Raw genomic sequence first — 18,836 nt, forward strand, 5'->3', positions numbered from 1 at the left:
CATAGGTAGTTTATGGGTGTTAGTGTACTTTAGGGTACAGTAGTTAAGAGCTTTATGAACCGGCGTTAGCCAGAAAGCTCTTAACTCCTGCTATTTTCAGGCGGCTGGAATCTTGTCGTTAGAGCTCTAACGCTCACTGCAGAAACGACTCTAAATACCAGCGTTAGAAAGATCCCATTGAAAAGATAGGCTACGCAAATGGCGTAGGGGGATCTGCGGTATGGAAAAGTCGCGGCTGAAAAGTGAGCGTTAGACCCTTTAATCACTGACTCCAAATACCAGCGGGCGCCCAAAACCAGCGTTAGGAGCCTCTAACGCTGGTTTTGACGGCTACCGCCGAACTCTAAATCTAGGCCTAAGTTTTTAATAATAGTAGTAGTGATGCCATATTGCCACTTTCAAATAGGACACTTATAAAAAACAAATGTGATTGTTGACATTTAAAGAAACATTTGGAAATAGAGTTTTGTTACAAGAACCCAGACTTATGTATTTTTCATAAGTGCCTTCTTTGAAAGTGGCAATATCGCAACCCTTTCTAGTAGACAGCAGATTACTCTCTATGGTAATCACATGCTACCTAAAGTGGCAAGAGACCCCACAACTGAAAATAATCAATCCCCTTTTTCTTGTTAGGGGTATTCTGTGTGTGTGTGTTTAATGGCAAGAATAGGGGCTCTAAAAGTTCCCCACCCCCTCATCAATACTGGATGGGTGTGTATTTGGACCTGGTAATTACTATTAGGAAGGTGGTCACCTCAAAATTAGGGCAAGTTAAGACTCTTTTAGAAGGGGGAAATTCTTTCTTTTTCCTGTCAGGGAACTCACACCTTTTAATGAAATCATGGGGATATACTGGGGCTGTGTAAATGCCTCCAACCCTCACCACTAAAAATGACCTGCTTTCTCTTGGAGCCATAGTTAACAGCTATAAGCTGCATTATAGGGGGACAAAAAGAGGGACATATACAGTAGGGTGTTTCATTTTCTAAGGAAAAAAATAAACTGTAAAGTTTTGCAGACTTTCCTTACGCCCAGAGTCTCAGTGATGTAAAAGATATATATGCTAAATTTCAAGAAGATTGGATAATATTTAGAGGTTGCACACTTTGATTTGTAAAAGTAGGCAAAAAAATACGAAAAAATATGCCCCTTGGATCAGTCCTGTATTAGATGCTGTAGTATCAAAAGATATACCGATTATATTGTCACGGTCACGTAGCCAAAATCGGTCCACTTCCCGAATAACTACTTTAGCCATCTGCTCACCAGTGCCTTTCAGGGCAACAGTTACGCCAAGCAAATGTTCAAAATCTTTGCCAGTCACTAGAACTGCAACTCTTTCTTCCAAAGTTTTGACATTCCCATGGACAACTGAGGGCAACAGTTTACTATCCCAATGCAAGACCAAATGAGGAGGATTTTCAAAGAGTGACTCTTCGATTTTCTTTGCCATTTTACTTCTATTGATGGCCCGAGCTCAGTAAATGGTAGCTGGATATATGGAAATTTTTGAAACATCGTGGCCAAGGCTGTTTGCAGTTGCTATTAATGAAGTACTTGCTTGTCGAATAGATAGCTGTTCTCGATCCCAAGTAGACGTGATTGTCTGATCAAGAGGTTTTAATCTAGGACTTGAACGTAATTTTTTTGTTGCTGGAGGCGAAAACTCAGCCTCTTTGTCACTAGGTGCTTGTGATGATGGAGATGAGTCTTCCAGTATAACTGTCTTATCCATTTCAGCGATAGATTTGTAATGTTTATTCTTATATGAATCTTTTTTTTTTTTCTTCTTTTGTACACTTAGTTCTTATTTTCAAGGTGAAAACCTTGTCTACTCCACTCATTGACAACTCATACGATCCTCTCTTTGTGACCTAAGAAATTCTTTATCTTCTTGTGATACGCTATTCATGTCCATCACATTTTGCCGGGAAATGTCAAATAACTCGACGAGATCACCTTTCCAAATCTGCCATTTCACATTTGCTTTATCCGTGTTTCTCGATTTCTCTCTACCCAGATTTTGGTATTCTTTGTACAGCTTCTGTATACCAGCACGGATATTTGCTTTCCTCCACACTTCCTGTAGTTTAGTACTGGTAGATTTAGCAGCATCCAAAAGTGTTTCTTTCATTTCCTTGTGATGGTAAATAAAAACTAAAAGTTCTTATTCCTTTGAAGGGAGCCGAGCTCCTAAAAACTCACCACTAGGCACCATTTCTAGCAGCCAAATTCCTCTTTTGGTTCCCATTTTAAAGTTCAATTACCTGCAAAAGATGAATTAAATACATGAGAAGACCATTAGTGTAAAGTACTTCAATGTTAGAAATTTCACTAGTTTGTGATAAAAGTGTGCAACCCCTAAATATTATCCAATCTTCTTGAAATTTGGCATATATATCTTTTACATCACTGAGACTCGGGGCGTAAGCAAAGTCATATGAAAATCACATCTTTGGAAAAATTAAACACCCTACTATACAGGCTCTTTTTGAGCCCACCATCCCTTCTGGATAAACAGCACTTTAAATGCTGCTGCATGTCATTTTCATGGTGATCACATGTACATATTACAGGGGCATGAGCTGCTCATTTTAAATGGCAACCATTCCTATGTAAGTGATCTCAAGGCTGAGCTATAGGCTTTTAAAGCCCTCCCCAAGTTGCAGCTTTGGCTAACAGTCATCATATGCCCATGTGGTAACATCAGAGGGTGTTCCAAGTTTGAGACAGAGATGGTTAAAGGTGCTGCAGTCTTATTTAACAACTGTTGGGCGGGTAGATTGCATCAGAACAGGAACCCCTCAGGAGGACGACACATTGTTCTACTTGCCTGCTCAGTTTTAATAAAATAAAGGCAGAGTCTTTTAGCATTTAGTTTGGGTGTATGCATACACTTTCTCCCAGCCCCCCATTACTGACAGAATGCTCACTACTTGATAAGACAGCTCCCACAGGTCTATTGTTTTAAGCATAAAGACAAAAAATAAATAAAAACCGGACACCAGTGTTTCAAAGAACAACAACCTGTGATATAGTTAAAAATACCCTATTTTAGAAGAAGCAGTTCATATGGAATTACAAAAATGTACAATTCATATAAATGAAAAGCAGCATTTTACAGGTATTATTTCATGAAAATTCATAAATGAAGTGTATATTCAAAGCAGCAGTAAATCACATTGTTATAGGGATAGTAAAGTCCAAATTAAACTTCCATATTTCAGATAGGGTGTGTCATTTTAAAAATTTTCTAATTTACTTCTATCATCAAATTTGCTTTGTTCTCTTGTTATTCTTAGTTGAGGCTAATACTAGATAGGCTCATATGCTAATTTCTAAGCCCTTGAAGGCCGTCTCTAATTTGACTGCATTTGACAGTTTTTCACAGCTAGAGGGCGTTAGTTCATGTGATTCATATAGATAACACTATGCTCATGCACGTGAAGTTATTTAAGAGCCAGCACTAATTGCCTAAAATGCAAGTCTGTCAAAAGATCTGAGATATGGAGGCAGTCAACAGAAGCTTAGATACAAGGTAATTACAGAGATAAAAAGTATATTTCTATAACAGTGTTGGTTATGCAAAACTGGGGAATGGTAAATAAAGGGATTATCTATTTTTTTAAACAATAACATTTTTGGTGTTTACTATCCCTTTAAGTATTAATCCCACAAGGTTGTAATATATTTATTACTTGTATTTATTATTTTGGGAAGTTCTATAGTCATGCCTACATATAAGAAATAATATTTCCAGATCAATATTGTTTAAGAGATGTTTTGTACATTGCTTTAAAACTAGACCAGCAATTCACTTAGGCCTAGATTTGGAGTTTTGTCGGTAACGACCCGCGTAGCTAACGCCGGCTTTTTTCTGGCCGCACCATAAAAATAACTCTGGTATTGAGAGTCCACATAAAGGCTGCGTTAGGCTCCAAAAAAGGAGCGTAGAGCATATTTAACGCAGCTTCAACTCTCGATACCAGAGTTGCTTACGCAAGCGGCCAGCCTCAAAAACGTGCTCGTGCACGATTCCCCCATAGGAAACAATGGAGCTGTTTGAGCTGAAAAAAAACCTAACACCTGCAAAAAAGCCGCGTTCAGCTCCTAACGCAGCCCCATTGTTTGCTATGCGGAAACACTTCCTACGTCTGCACCTAACACTCTAACATGTACCCCGAGTCTAAACACCCCTAACCTTACACTTATTAACCCCTATTCTGCCGCCCCCGCTATCGCTGACCCCTGCATATTATTATTAACCCCTAATCTGCCGCTCCGTAAATCGCCGCTACTTACATTATCCCTATGTACCCCTAATCTGCTGCCCTAACATCGCCGACCCCTATATTATATTTATTAACCCCTAATCTGCCCCCCACAACGTCGCCTCCACCTGCCTACACTTATTAACCCCTAATCTGCCGACCGGACCGCACCGCTATTATTATAAAGTTAATTAACCCCTAATCCGCCTCACTAACCCTATAATAAATAGTATTAACCCCTAATCTGCCCTCCCTAACATCGCCGACACCTAACTTCAAACATTAACCCCTAATCTGCCGACTGGAGCTCACCGCTATTCTAATAAATGTATTAACCCCTAAAGCTAAGTCTAACACTAACACCCCCCTAAGTTAAATATAATTTAAATCTAACGAAATTAATTAACTCTTATTAAATAAATTATTCCTATTTAAAGCTAAATACTTACCTGTAAAATAAATCCTAATATAGCTACAACATAAATTATAATTATATTATAGCTATTTTAGGATTAATATTTATTTTATAGGTAACTTTGTATTTATTTTAACCAGGTACAATAGCTATTAAATAGTTAAGAACTATTTAATAGCTAAAATAGTTAAAATAATTACAAAATTACCTGTAAAATAAATCCTAACCTAAGTTACAATTAAACCTAACACTACACTATCAATAAATTAATTAAATAAACTACCTACAATTAACCTAACACTACACTATCAATAAATTAATTAAATACAATTCCTACAAATAAATACAATTAAATAAACTTGCTAAAGTACAAAAAAATAAAAAAGAACTAAGTTACAAAAAATAAAAAAATATTTACAAACATAAGAAAAATATTACAACAATTTTAAACTAATTACACCTACTCTAAGCCCCCTAATAAAATAACAAAGCCCCCCAAAATAAAAAAATGCCCTACTTTATTCTAAATTACTAAAGTTCAAAGCTCTTTTACCTTACCAGCCCTGAACAGGGCCCTTTGCGGGGCATGCCCCAAGAAGTTCAGCTCTTTTGCCTGTAAAAAAAAACATACAATACCCAAGCCCCCCAACATTACAACCCACCACCCACATACCCCTAATCTAACCCAAACCCCCCTTAAATAAACCTAACACTAAGCCCCTGAAGATCTTCCTACCTTGTCTTCACCTCACCGGGTTCACCGATCTGTCCAGAAGAGCTCCTCCGATGTCCTGATCCAAGCCCAAGCGGGGGGCTGAAGAGGTCCATGATCCGGCTGAAGTCTTCATCCAAGCGGGGCAGAAGAGGTCTTCCATCCGATTGAAGTCTTCATCCAAGCGGGATCTTCTATGGTCATCCATCCGGAGCGGAGCGGCAGGATCCTGAAGACCTCCGACGCGGAACATCCATCCTGGCCGACGACTGAACGATGAATGACGGTTCCTTTAAATGACGTCAATCGGAATTCGAGGGACGCCATCTTGGATGACGTCATTTAAAGGAACCGTCATTCTTCGTTCAGTCGTCGGCCAGGATGGATGTTCCGCGTCGGAGGTCTTCAGGATCCTGCCGCTCCGCTCCGGATGGATGACCATAGAAGATCCCGCTTGGATGAAGACTTCAGCCGGATCATGGACCTCTTCAGCCCCCCGCTTGGGCTTGGATCAGGACATCGGAGGAGCTCTTCTGGACAGATCGGTGAACCCGGTGAGGTGAAGACAAGGTAGCTTAGTGTTAGGTTTATTTAAGGGGGGTTTGGGTTAGATTAGGGGTATGTGGGTGGTGGGTTGCAATGTTGGGGGGCTTGGGTATTGTATGTTTTTTTTTACAGGCAAAAGAGCTGAACTTCTTGGGGCATGCCCCGCAAAGGGCCCTGTTCAGGGCTGGTAAGGTAAAAGAGCTTTGAACTTTAGTAATTTAGAATAAGGTAGGGCATTTTTTTATTTTGGGGGGCTTTGTTATTTTATTAGGGGGCTTAGAGTAGGTGTAATTAGTTTAAAATTGTTGTAATATTTTTCTTATGTTTGTAAATATTTTTTTATTTTTTGTAACTTAGTTCTTTTTTATTTTTTGTACTTTAGCAAGTTTATTTAATTGTATTTATTTGTAGGAATTGTATTTAATTAATTTATTGATAGTGTAGTGTTAGGTTAATTGTAGGTAGTTTATTTAATTAATTTATTGATAGTGTAGTGTTAGGTTTAATTGTAACTTAGGTTAGGATTTATTTTACAGGTAATTTTGTAATTATTTTAACTATTTTAGCTATTAAATATTTCTTAACTATTTAATAGCTATTGTACCTGGTTAAAATAAATACAAAGTTACCTGTAAAATAAATATTAATCCTAAAATAGCTATAATATAATTATAATTTATGTTGTAGCTATATTAGGATTTATTTTACAGGTAAGTATTTAGCTTTAAATAGGAATAATTTATTTAATAAGAGTTAATTAATTTAGTTAGATTTAAATTATATTTAATTTAGGGGGGTGTTAGGGTTAGACTTAGCTTTAGGGGTTAATACATTTATTAGAATAGCGGTGAGCTCCAGTCGGCAGATTAGGGGTTAATGTTTGAAGTTAGGTGTCGGCGATGTTAGGGAGGGCAGATTAGGGGTTAATACTATTTATTATAGGGTTAGTGAGGCGGATTAGGGGTTAATAACTTTATAATAATAGCGGTGCGGTCCGCTCGGCAGATTAGGGGTTAATAAGTGTAGGCAGGTGGAGGCGACGTTGAGGGGGGCAGATTAGGGGTTAATAAATATAATATAGGGGTCGGCGGTGTTAGGGGCAGCAGATTAGGGGTACATAAGTATAACGTAGGTGGCGGCGCTTTGCGGTTGGCAGATTAGGGGTTAATTATTGTAGGTAGCTGGCTGCGACGTTGTGGGGGGCAGGTTAGGGGTTAATAAATATAATATAGGGGTCGGCGGTGTTAGGGGCAGCAGATTAGGGGTACATAAGTATAACGTAGGTGGCGGTCGGCAGATTAGGGGTTAAAAAAATTTAATCGAGTGTCGGCGATGTGGGGGGACCTCGGTTTAGGGGTACATAGGTAGTTTATGGGTGTTAGTGTACTTTAGAGTACAGTAGTTAAGAGCTTTATAAACCAGCGTTAGCCCAGAAAGCTCTTAACTACTGACTTTTTTCCTGCGGCTGGAGTTTTGTCGTTAGAGTTCTAACGCTCACTTCAGACACGACTCTAAATACCGGAGTTAGAAAAATCCCATTGAAAAGATAGGATACGCAATTTACGTAAGGGGATCTGCGGTATGGAAAAGTCGCGGCTGAAAAGTGAGCGTTAGACCCTATTTTGAGTGACTCCAAATACCGGAGGTAGCCTAAAACCAGCGTTAGGAGCCTCTAACGCTGGTTTTCACGGCTAACGCCAAACTCCAAATCTAGGCCTAAGTTTTTGGGGTCTTGTGGCTATAAAAGGGGATTTTATATAAACAATTCTTAACTTCTTTTTCATTATTTTTAATTCCAGATGACGCCAAAATCCAAGAGAAAAAGTATTCACAGCAGAATGTTGCGTCCTGTTTCCAGGGCTTTTGGTAAGCTTACTGAACAAATGTCTTCTTAAATTATTCAAAAGCAGGCTTCATCTAAAGGGATTTGCTCCAAGAAACACAACAACCTTTTTACCTTTTGAAGAACTGATTACAAAGTTATAAAGAAAATGCATTTTTCTCCCCCAAGCAGTTTACTAGCACAGTAATGAAGCAATGTACATACATTTCTTTTTGCAGTGGTTTAAACTAGTCAATTTTAAGTGACTCCATTTTGTTTTTTTAGAGATGGAGTTTGACTTGGATAAAGCACTAGAAGATGTCCCTATACATATTGAAGACCCACCATACTTCTCTAACAAACAGGAGAAACGAACGTCTAGTGTCATTGCAGAACTGCCCTCTGAAGAAGCGAAAAAACTAGAGCACTTCACCAAACTACGTCCCAAAAGAATGAAGAAACAGCAACCCAGCAAAGCCAATGTAATGTTTACAGGTTATAATGAAAACATTATTTTTTTAATTCATCATAAAGTTGATTTTCAGGATTACCTTGGGTAAGAGCAGGTTAATAACAATGGCCTAGATAATGAGTTTTGCGTTAGAGGCTATGCGGTGCTAACGAGCAGTTTTGTCTCACCGCTCACTTACATGTAGCGCTGGGATTACGAGTTTTCAGAAACCCGGCGTTAAAAGACAAGAAGTGAGCGTTGAGCAAAATTTTGCTCAATACCGCACTCCAATACCAGCGCTGCTTAAGTCAGCGGTGAGCTGGTCATACGTGATCGTGCACGATTTCCCCATAGGAATCAACGGGGAGAGCCTGCTGAGAAAAAGTCTAACACTTGCAAAAAATCAGCGTAAAACTCAGTAACGCAGCCCCATTGATTCCTATGGGGAAATAAAAGTTATGTCTACACCTAACACCCTAACATGAACCCCGAGTCTAAACACCCCTTATCTTACACTTATTAACCCCTAATCTACCGCCCCGGACATCGCCGACACCTACATTATTCTTATTAACCCCTAATCTGCCGCTCCGGACACCGCCGCCACCTACATTATACTTATGAAACCCTAATCTGCTGCCCCCAACATCGCCGACACCTATATTCTATTTATTAACCCCTAATCTGCCTCCCCAATGTCGCCGCAACCTACCTACATTTATTAACCCCTAATCTGCCGCCCCAACATCGCCGCCACTATAATAAATATATTACCCCCTAAACCGCCGCACTCCCGCATCGCAAACATTAGTTAAATATTATTAACCCCTAATCTGCCGTCCCTAACATCTACGCCACCTACCTACATATATTAACCCATAATCTGCCGCCCCAACACTAAATGTATTAACCCCTAAACCTAAGTCTAACCCTAACACCCCCTAACTTAAATATAATTTAAATAAATCTAAAGAAAATGACTATCATTAACTACATTATTCCTATTTAAAACTAAATACCTATAAAATAAACCCTAAGCTAGCTACAATATAACTAATAGTTATATTGTAGCTATCTTAGGATTTATTTTTATTTTACAGGCAAGTTTGTATTTATTTTAACTAGGTAGAATAGTTATTAAATAGTTATTAACTATGTAATAACTTCCTAGCTAAAATAAATACAAAAGTACCTGTAAAATAAAACCTAACCTAAGTTACACTAACTAACACACACTACACTATAATTAAATGAACTAAATTAACAACAATTAAATCAATTAAATTAGCTAAAGTACAAAAAAACAAACACTAAATTACAGAAAATAATAAACAAATTACAAAATCTTTAAACTAATTACACCTAATCTAATAGCCCTATCAATATAAACCCCCCCCCCCCCCCCAAAAAAAAAACAAAAAAAAACCTAGCCTAAACTAAACTACCAATAGCCCTTAAAAGGGCCTTTTGCGGGGCATTGCCACAAAGTAATCAGCTCTTTTACCTGAAAAAAATATATACAAACAACCCCCCCAACAGTAAAACCCACCACCCACACAACCAACCCCCCAAATAAAATACTATCTAAAAAAAACTAAGCTCCCAATTGCCATGAAAAGGGCATTTGGATGGGCATTGCCCTTAAAAGGGCAGTTAGCTCTTTTGCAAGCCCAAACCCTAACCTAAAAATAAAACCCACCCAATACACCCTTAAAGAAACCTAACACTAACCCCCTGAAGATCGACTTACCGGGAGAAGTCTTCATCCAAGCCGGGTGGAAGTCTTCAACGAAGCCGGGAGAAGTCTTCATCCAAGCCGTGCGAAGTGGTCCTTCAGACGGGCAGAAGTCTTCATCCAGACGGCATCTTCTATCTTCATCCATCCGGTGCGGAGCATTCTATTCATCCGACGACTAAAGATGAATGAAGGTACCTTTAAGTGGCGTCATCCAAGATGGCGTACCTTAGATTCCGATTGGCTGATAGAATTCTATCAGCCAATCGGAATTAAGGTAGAAAAAATCCTATTGGCTGATGCAATCAGCCAATAGGATTGAAGTTCAATCCTATTGGCTGATCCAATCAGCCAATAGGATTGAGCTCACATTCTATTGGCTGATTGGAACAGCCAATAGAATGCACGCTCAATTCTATTGGCGGTGTATTGGGTGGGTTTTTTATTTAGGTTAGGGTTTGGGCTTGCAAAAGAGCTAACTGCCCTTTTAAGGGCAATGCCCATCCAAATGCCCTTTTCAGGGCAATGGGGAGTTTAGTTTTTTTTAGATAGTATTTTATTTGGGGGTTGGTTGTGTGGGTGGTGGGTTTTACTGTTGGGGGGGTTGTATATATATTTTTTTCAGTTAAAAGAGCTGATTACTTTGGGGCAATGCCCCGCAAAAGGCCCTTTTAAGGGCTATTGGTAGTTTAGTTTAGGCTAGGTTTTTTTTTATTTTGGGGAAGCTTTTTTTTATTTTGATAGGGCTATTAGACTAGGTGTAATTAGTTTAAATATCTGTAATTTGTTTATTATTTTCTGTAATTTAGTGGGGTTTTTTGTACTTTAGCTAATTTAATTTAATTTAATTTAGGTAATTGTATTTAATTTAGTTAATTTATTTAATTATAGTGTAGTGTTTGGTGTTTATAACACCAAACTAGGTAGAATAACTATTCTACCTAGTTAAATTAAATATAAACTTGCCTGTAAAATAAAAATAAACCCTAAGATAGATACAATGTAACTATTAGTTATATTGTAGCTATCTTATGGTTTATTTTATAGGTAAGTATTTAGTTTTAAATAGGAATAATGTAGTTAATTATAGTAATTTTATTTAGATTTATTTTAATTATATTTAAGTTAGGGAGGGTTAAACTTAGATTTAGGGGTTAATACATTTAGTATAGTGGGGGCGACATTGGTGGCGGCAGATTAGGGGTTAATAAATGTAGGTAGGTGGCGGCAATGTTAGGGACGGCAGATTAGGGGTTAATAATTAACTGTTTGCGAGGTGGGAGTGCAGTGGTTTAGGGGTTAATATGTTTATTATAGTTGCGGCGATGTTGGGGCTGCAGATTAGGGGTTAATAAGTGTAGGTAGGTTGCAGCGACATTGGGGGCAGCAGATTAGGGGTTCATAAATATTATGTAGGTGGCGGCGGTGTCCGGAGCGGCAGAATAGGGGTTAAAATTTTTATTATAGTGTTTGCGATGTGGGAGGGCCTCGGTTTAGGGGTTAATAGGTAGTTTATGGGTGTTAGTGTACTTTTTAGCACTAACTACTGACTTTTAAATGCGTTAGGACTCTTGGAGGTAGAGGGTGTACCGCTCACTTTTTGGCCTCCCAGGACAGACTCGTAATATCAGCGCTATGGAAGTCCCATAGAAAAAAGACTTTACGAAGTTTACGTAAGTCGTTTTGCGGTAAGGCCAAAGAAGTGTGCGGTGACCCTAAACTTTCAAGACTCGTAATACCAGTGGGCGTAAAAAAGCAGCGTTAGGACCTCTTAACGCTGCTTTTTTACCCTAACGCACAACTCGTAATCTAGCCGAATGTTTATTAATCTGCTGATTATTTCACCTGTGCTCCAGTTCAGATATCCTGAAACTCTGGCCTGTTAGGAAGGCTCAAGGACAGGTTTAAAAAAAAAGGTTCATCTGAACATAAAATGTGCTTTGGTTGGTTTGCAGTCTTGCACATTGTTAAATGCTATGCCCCTAACCTAAATTAGTTATATATTTTTTTACAATATGTTTGTGCCTAAATACTTGGCTTGTTGAATTGGCTTTTTCTTTTCACCTTATCTATTGTGACCCTTTTTAAAGGGGCAGTCAAGTCATGATTCAGATACGGCATACAATTTTAAACAACTTTCCATTTTACTGTTATCCTCAAATTTGCTTTGTTCACTTGGTATTTTTTGTTGAAAGCTAAACCTAGGTAGGCTCACATTGATTTCTAAGCAGTTGAAGACTTCCTCTTATCATTTTGACAGCTTTTCACAGTTAGACACTGCTAGTTCATGTGTTCACTCCTGTGGAGTTATTTATGAGTCAGTACTGATTGGCTAATATGTCATAAGAACTGAGATAAGGGGGCAGCCTGTTGAAGTCTAGATACAAGGTTATCACAAAGATAAAAGGTGTATTAAAATAACAGTACTGGTTATGCAAAAATGGTGAATAAACGGATTATTTATTTTTAAACAATAAAAACTTTCAAGCGGACTGTCCCTTTAATAATGAAGGTGGCTGCTGACAAAAGAGAAAAATATAATAAATGATATAATCAATTTCCTTTTATACACTAATAGGATTTTCTTGCCATCAGCACCCCGCATTTACAATATATACGTAGTCAATGGGAGTAATATATATTTTAAATACTTTCCAATTTACTCTTACTATCATTTATCCTCTTATGGACAGGAGCCACAGTTCAACAAAGGATATATTGAATCAAGAATGTGCCCACTACTACCCTTGTCTGTTTGTGCAGAATATTTTGGCTATCCAGTTGCCATTCCCATCCAGTTTTTGGTACCTACTACATTAGACAGCAGGGGAAAAAAAAAATAAAATAAATAATTGCAATAAAATGTTATGAACATCTTTTTTCAAATCTCATATTGAAGTGGATTTATTGTGCATAGCACACATAAATTAAAATGACCTTGCTTTGTAATTTCAGCAGCTTGGTGCTGAAGCCCCACCAGATGAAGAGCAGAATGGCCTCATGGCCAGAGTAGATGAGGGTGTTGATGAGTTCTTCAGCAAAAAAGTAACAAGGATGGATTCAAAGTAAGTTGGGAACAGATTTGGAAAGCATAATATTTTGTCAACATGATATTATTTGTATGTGTTCCAAATAATAGAATTCAGCATCTTTATCTTTTCACCATACAATTTTTGGACTTAGACAAAAGATTTTATTTTTTTAAATAAAAATCTAATTGAATAAAACAGTACATCTAATGTATAGAGCCAGTGCCTAACATAACAAACTCCCCTAACCCATATTTACACACACACAGACAGGGTGGTCTGGCAACCCATGGAACTCCCAGACAAAAACAAAATTAAAGACCTCCAAACACATGCTTACTGTAGCACTCTGCTGACAGTAACATACACACATTCATACAAGCAAACACACGCGCACTCCAGAACATACACATACATGTACATGCAAACACACACACACACACTCCAGAGCATACATGTACATGCAAACACACCACTCCAGAGCATACACATACATGTACAAGCAAACACACACACTCCAGAGCACACACATACATATACATGCAAACACACCACTCCAGAGCACACACGCATACATGTACATACAAACACACCACTACAGAGCATACCCCTACATATACATGCAAACACACCACTCCAGAGCACACACATACATGTACAAGCAAACACACACACACTCCAGAGCATACACATACATGTACATGCAAACACACACACATACACACTCCAGAGCACACACCTACATGTACATGCAAACACACCACTCCAGAGCACACACATACATGTACAAGCAAACACACACACACTCCAGAGCATACACTTACATGCAAACACACACACACACACTCCAGAGCATACATGTACATGCAAACACACCACTCCAGAGCATACACGTACATGTACAAGCAAACACACACACACATACATATACATTCAAACACACCACTACAGAGCACACACATACATGTACAAGCAAACACACACACACACACTCCAGAGCATACACCTACATGTACATGCAAACACACCACTCCAGAGCATACACGTACATGTACAAGCAAACACACACACACATACATATACATGCAAACACACCACTACAGAGCACACACATACATGTACATGCACACACCACTCCAGAGCATACACATACATGTACAAGCAAACACACACACACTCCAGAGCATACACCTACATGTACATGCAAACACACCACTCCAGAGCATGCACATACATGTACAAGCAAACACACACACACATACACACACACACACACTCCAGAGCATACACATACATGTACAAGCAAACACACACACACACACACTGCAGAGCACACACCTACATGTACAAGCAAACACACACACACACACACACTCCAGAGCATACACATACATGTACATGCAAACACACACACTCCAGAGCATACACATACATGTACATGCAAACACACACACTCCAGAGCATACACCTACATGTACATGCAAACACACCACTCCAGAGCACACACATACATGTACAAGCAAACACACACTCCAGAGCATACACATGCATATATATGCAAACACACACACACTCCAGAGCATACACCTACATGTACATGCAAACACACCACTCCAGAGCACACACATACATGTACATGCAAACACTCACATACACACTCCAGAGCATACACGTACATGCAAACACACCACTCCAGAGCATACACGTACATGTACAAGCAAACACACACACACTCCAGAGCACACACATACATATACATACAAACACACCACTACAGAGCACACACATACATGTACATGCACACACACACATTCCAGAGCATACGCATACATGTACATGCAAACACACCACTCCAGAGCATACACGTACATGTACAAGCAAACACACACACACACTCCAGAGCATACACCTACATGTACATGCAAACACACCACTCCAGAGCATATACGTACATGTACAAGCAAGCACACACACTCCAGAGTACACACATACATATACATGCAAACACACCACTCCAGAGCACACACACATACATGTACATACAAACACACCACTACAGAGCACACACATACATGTACATGCACACACACACATTCCAGAGCATACACATACATGTACAAGCAAACACACACACTCCAGAGCACACACATACATGCAAACACACCACTCCAGAGCACACACACATACATGTACATGCAAACACACCACTCCAGAGCACACACATACATGTACATTTACACACACACACATTCCAGAGCATACACACACATGTACATGCACACACACACACTCCAGAGCACACACATATACATGTACATGCAAACACACCACTCCAGAGCATACACATACATGCACATGCAAACACACCCCTCCAGAGCACACCCATACATGTACATGCAAACACACCACTCCAGAACACACACATACATGTACATGCAAACACACCACTCCAGAACACACACATACATGTACATGCAAACACACCACTACAGAGCACACACATACATCTACATGCAAACACACCACTACAGAGCACACACATACATCTACATGCAAACACACCACTACAGAGCACACACATACATCTACATGCAAACACACCATGCAAACACACCAATATATATATATATATATATATATATATATATATATATATATATATATATATAAAATTATATAATATCGGCTGTTAGAGAGAATTCTAAAGCTTCTAATCACATTTGTTCCTTTCATCAGAATAAGGAACAAAAAGTTGACTACTTTGCTCAAAAGCAAGGCACCTCTGGTTCAGTCTGGAAACCTAGTGCTAACTGGAACAAGTCTTAGAAATTAATCCCTTCTAACAAAGCTGCATGAAGATGAGGCCCATAATCCAGAAGTTCTGGTAGGAGGCAGATTAAGCCTCTTTCAGGGGGCTTGGTTTCAGTCTATTCCAGATCCCTGGGTTCTGAATATAGTTTCATAGGGATATTGATTAGGATTCATAACAAGGCCCCCCAGAGGAAAGTTTTTCTGTCCAATGTTCCAAGAGATCCTGTAAAAGCTCAAGCTTTTTTTTAAGTCTGTCTCAGATCTGGAAGCTATGGGAGCGATTGTTGCCGTTCCTTTGCAGGAACAGGGGATGGGATTTTATTCAAATCTCTTCATTGTTCCAAAGAAGGAAGGTACTTTCAGACACGTTCTGGATCTGAAAGCCCTGGGCAAGTTTGTAAGGCTTCCATATTTCAAAATGGAAACTATTTGGACTATTCTACCTTTTGTTAAGCTAGGTCAGTTTAAGTCCACAATAGATTTAAAGGATGCTTAACTTCATGTTCCTATTCACAAAGAACATTACCAGTTTCTGAGGTTTGCCTTTTTGGACAGGCATTTTCAGTTTGTTTCTCTACCATTTGGTCTGGCTACAGCTCCACGAATATTCACAAAGGGTCTGGGTGCTCTTTTGTCTGTGATCAGATCTCAGTGTATTGCAGTGTTTCCATACCTGGACGATATCTTTGGTTCAAGCTCCATCTTTTCCTCTAGCAGAATCTCACACCAACCAACTCTTTCTTCAACAGCATGATTGGAAGATGATCCATTTTCCTAAGAGTTCTTTGGTTTCTCAGACACAAGTATTTTTTTGGGGTTTTCAAATAGATTCAGTCTCCATGAGTTTTTCTCTAACAGAGCAGAGAAGGTAAAAATTGGTGTCAGCTTGTCTGTACCTTCAGTCTCTCTTATTTCCCTCTATTGCTCTTTGTATGGAAGTCCTAGGTCTTATGATTGCAGCTTGAGATACAATTCAATTTGCCCATTTTCACATGAGGCCTTTTCAACTTTTTATGCTGTGTTAATGGTGCAGAGATTATACTCAGCTGTCTCAAAGGATATTTTTGGATCTCAGTACAAGTCAGTCTCTAACTTAGTGACTGGAACATCAGTTTTTTTTATTCAGGGGTGCTTATTTTTCTCATCCTATATAGGCTGTGATCCCTACAGATGCAAGTCTCTCAGGTTAGGGAGCTGTTTGGCGGGCTCTTTCAGCATAGGGAGTTTGGGATCCTTAAGAGGCAAGGTTACCAATCAATATTTTAGAACTGTGTGCAATTTTTAGGGCTCTTCAAGCTTTCCCTCTGTTGAAAAGTGAGTCTTATCTCCGTTTCCAGACAGACAATCTTACAGCAGTAGCTTGTGTCATCAACCAGGTGAGAATTCACAGTTGTCTAGCAATGATGGAGTGTCTCAAATTCCCTCATGGGTAGAAACCAATTCTTGTCTAGTCTCTGTGATTCATATTCCAGGGACGAACAACTGAGAGGCAGATTTTCTCATTCGCCAATCTTTTCACCCAGGAAAGTGGTCTCTTCACTAGGGTGTGTTCAATCAGATTGTGAATTTGTCTCCCTGAGATAGAACTGATTGCCTCTTGTTTGATCACCAAACTTTCCAGATACTTTGCGAGGTCCAGGGATTCTCAGGCAGAGTTAGTAGATGCTCTAGTAGTTCCTTAGTCTTTTCAGCTTGCTTATCTGTTTCCTCCTCTGGTTCTTCTTCATAGATTTATTTCCTAGATATGCCTAGAGAATTCATAAGTAATCCTGATTTCCCCAGCATGGCCTTGCAGGATTTTGCCCAGCTGCCCTCTTTGGCCTCTTCATCTGTGGTCAGACCTTCTGTCTCAAGGTCTGTTTAATCATCCGGATCTCAAGTCTTTAGACATAGGGGTTTCTGTGATTCTGTAATTAAAACCTTGATTTAGGCTTGTAAGCCTGTAACTAGAAGAATCTATCACAAGGTCTGGAAGCCCTTTATTTCTAGGTGTATAGATCATCAGGGCCGTTTTTAGGGGCGGGCAGGCGAACAGGGCAGCTGCCCGGGGTGCCAGAACCCACTGTTGACATTTTGCTGTGCATCTTAAATGTTGCTCTCTGCAGAGCTTATTTCCCAGTTTGCCATATATGCTGTTCCACAGTTTAGGAAACTTTATTCAATAGGCAGCTGGAAATTGCAAAAATAATCTGTGTGAGCCGAACACAGTCCCCTAATGCGCTCCTGGCTACTCCAGTCTTTTCAGAGTACAGAGCTCAAGTATGCAGTAGCAGGGGCTGGTGGAATAGTGGTTGGAAGGGCGTGTGCTGTCATGAGCGCATCACTCCCAGGCAGCATGAGAGGCTGTGACCGTTCTTATCAAGGAAAGTTGGAGACATCAGGGGCTGAGCCGATCTAAACAAATGTAAGGAAAATGGGGTTTTTGGCTGATATAAGGTGCAGGGGAGATTGCATGCAGTATAGTTTGTTGCTGCAGAACATAGGTCTTACTTCTCTAAGATATGTTTGCTGGCACGGAGTGATGTTATAACATCCCTCCTTCCCCTGTTGATATAATCTGGTCCTTTTATGTGCCCTCCCTTCCATGCACATTTGTTTTCACTTCCAAAGCTTTTAGGCATGCTACAAGCCCTGTAATCATTCAACCATGTCAGGTCACATGGTCTCTGCTATGTGCACTCCCTGTAAACACTAAATTAGAGAAGTGGAGAGCAGGACATAAAAAAGAATCCTTTCCAGCCTTCAAAGCATGAGACCTGACACGCAGGGGTAGCATGCTCTTTGCAGCTCTCCATCCCTGCTGAGGAATAGACACTTTCAAATCTTCCACCTTTTGCTCTGTAGATAGAGTGGTTGATGATCAGATGCTGCTATGCACATAAATTTGATTAGCTCTGGTCCCAAGACAAAGGACATCACAAATGAACATGTTCTTCTGAACTACTGATTATGAGTTTGGTTAACTATCAATCTGACCTGCTCTTTTTTTTAGTTTGCTCTGTGTATATAAAACTGCTCTGCCCTTGTATAACCTATAGGTC

At 39.4% G+C, this 18,836-nt stretch overlaps 1 protein-coding gene across 3 annotated transcripts in view; it reads left to right on the forward strand.

Annotated features, from left to right (window-relative positions):
* Positions 1-18,836, forward strand: part of CARMIL1 (capping protein regulator and myosin 1 linker 1) — a 668,567-nt gene that overhangs the window by 575,218 nt on the left and 74,513 nt on the right. For all 3 annotated transcript variants that reach the window (XM_053714815.1, XM_053714816.1, XM_053714817.1), the window contains exons 30-32: positions 7,747-7,813; positions 8,055-8,251; positions 12,911-13,020. In XM_053714815.1, the coding sequence (XP_053570790.1) occupies positions 7,747-7,813; positions 8,055-8,251; positions 12,911-13,020 (374 nt within the window). The remainder of the gene's footprint in view (positions 1-7,746; positions 7,814-8,054; positions 8,252-12,910; positions 13,021-18,836) is intronic.

Source organism: Bombina bombina, chromosome 5 (assembly GCF_027579735.1).
Source record: "Bombina bombina isolate aBomBom1 chromosome 5, aBomBom1.pri, whole genome shotgun sequence".
Classification (NCBI taxonomy): Eukaryota; Metazoa; Chordata; class Amphibia; order Anura; family Bombinatoridae; genus Bombina; species Bombina bombina.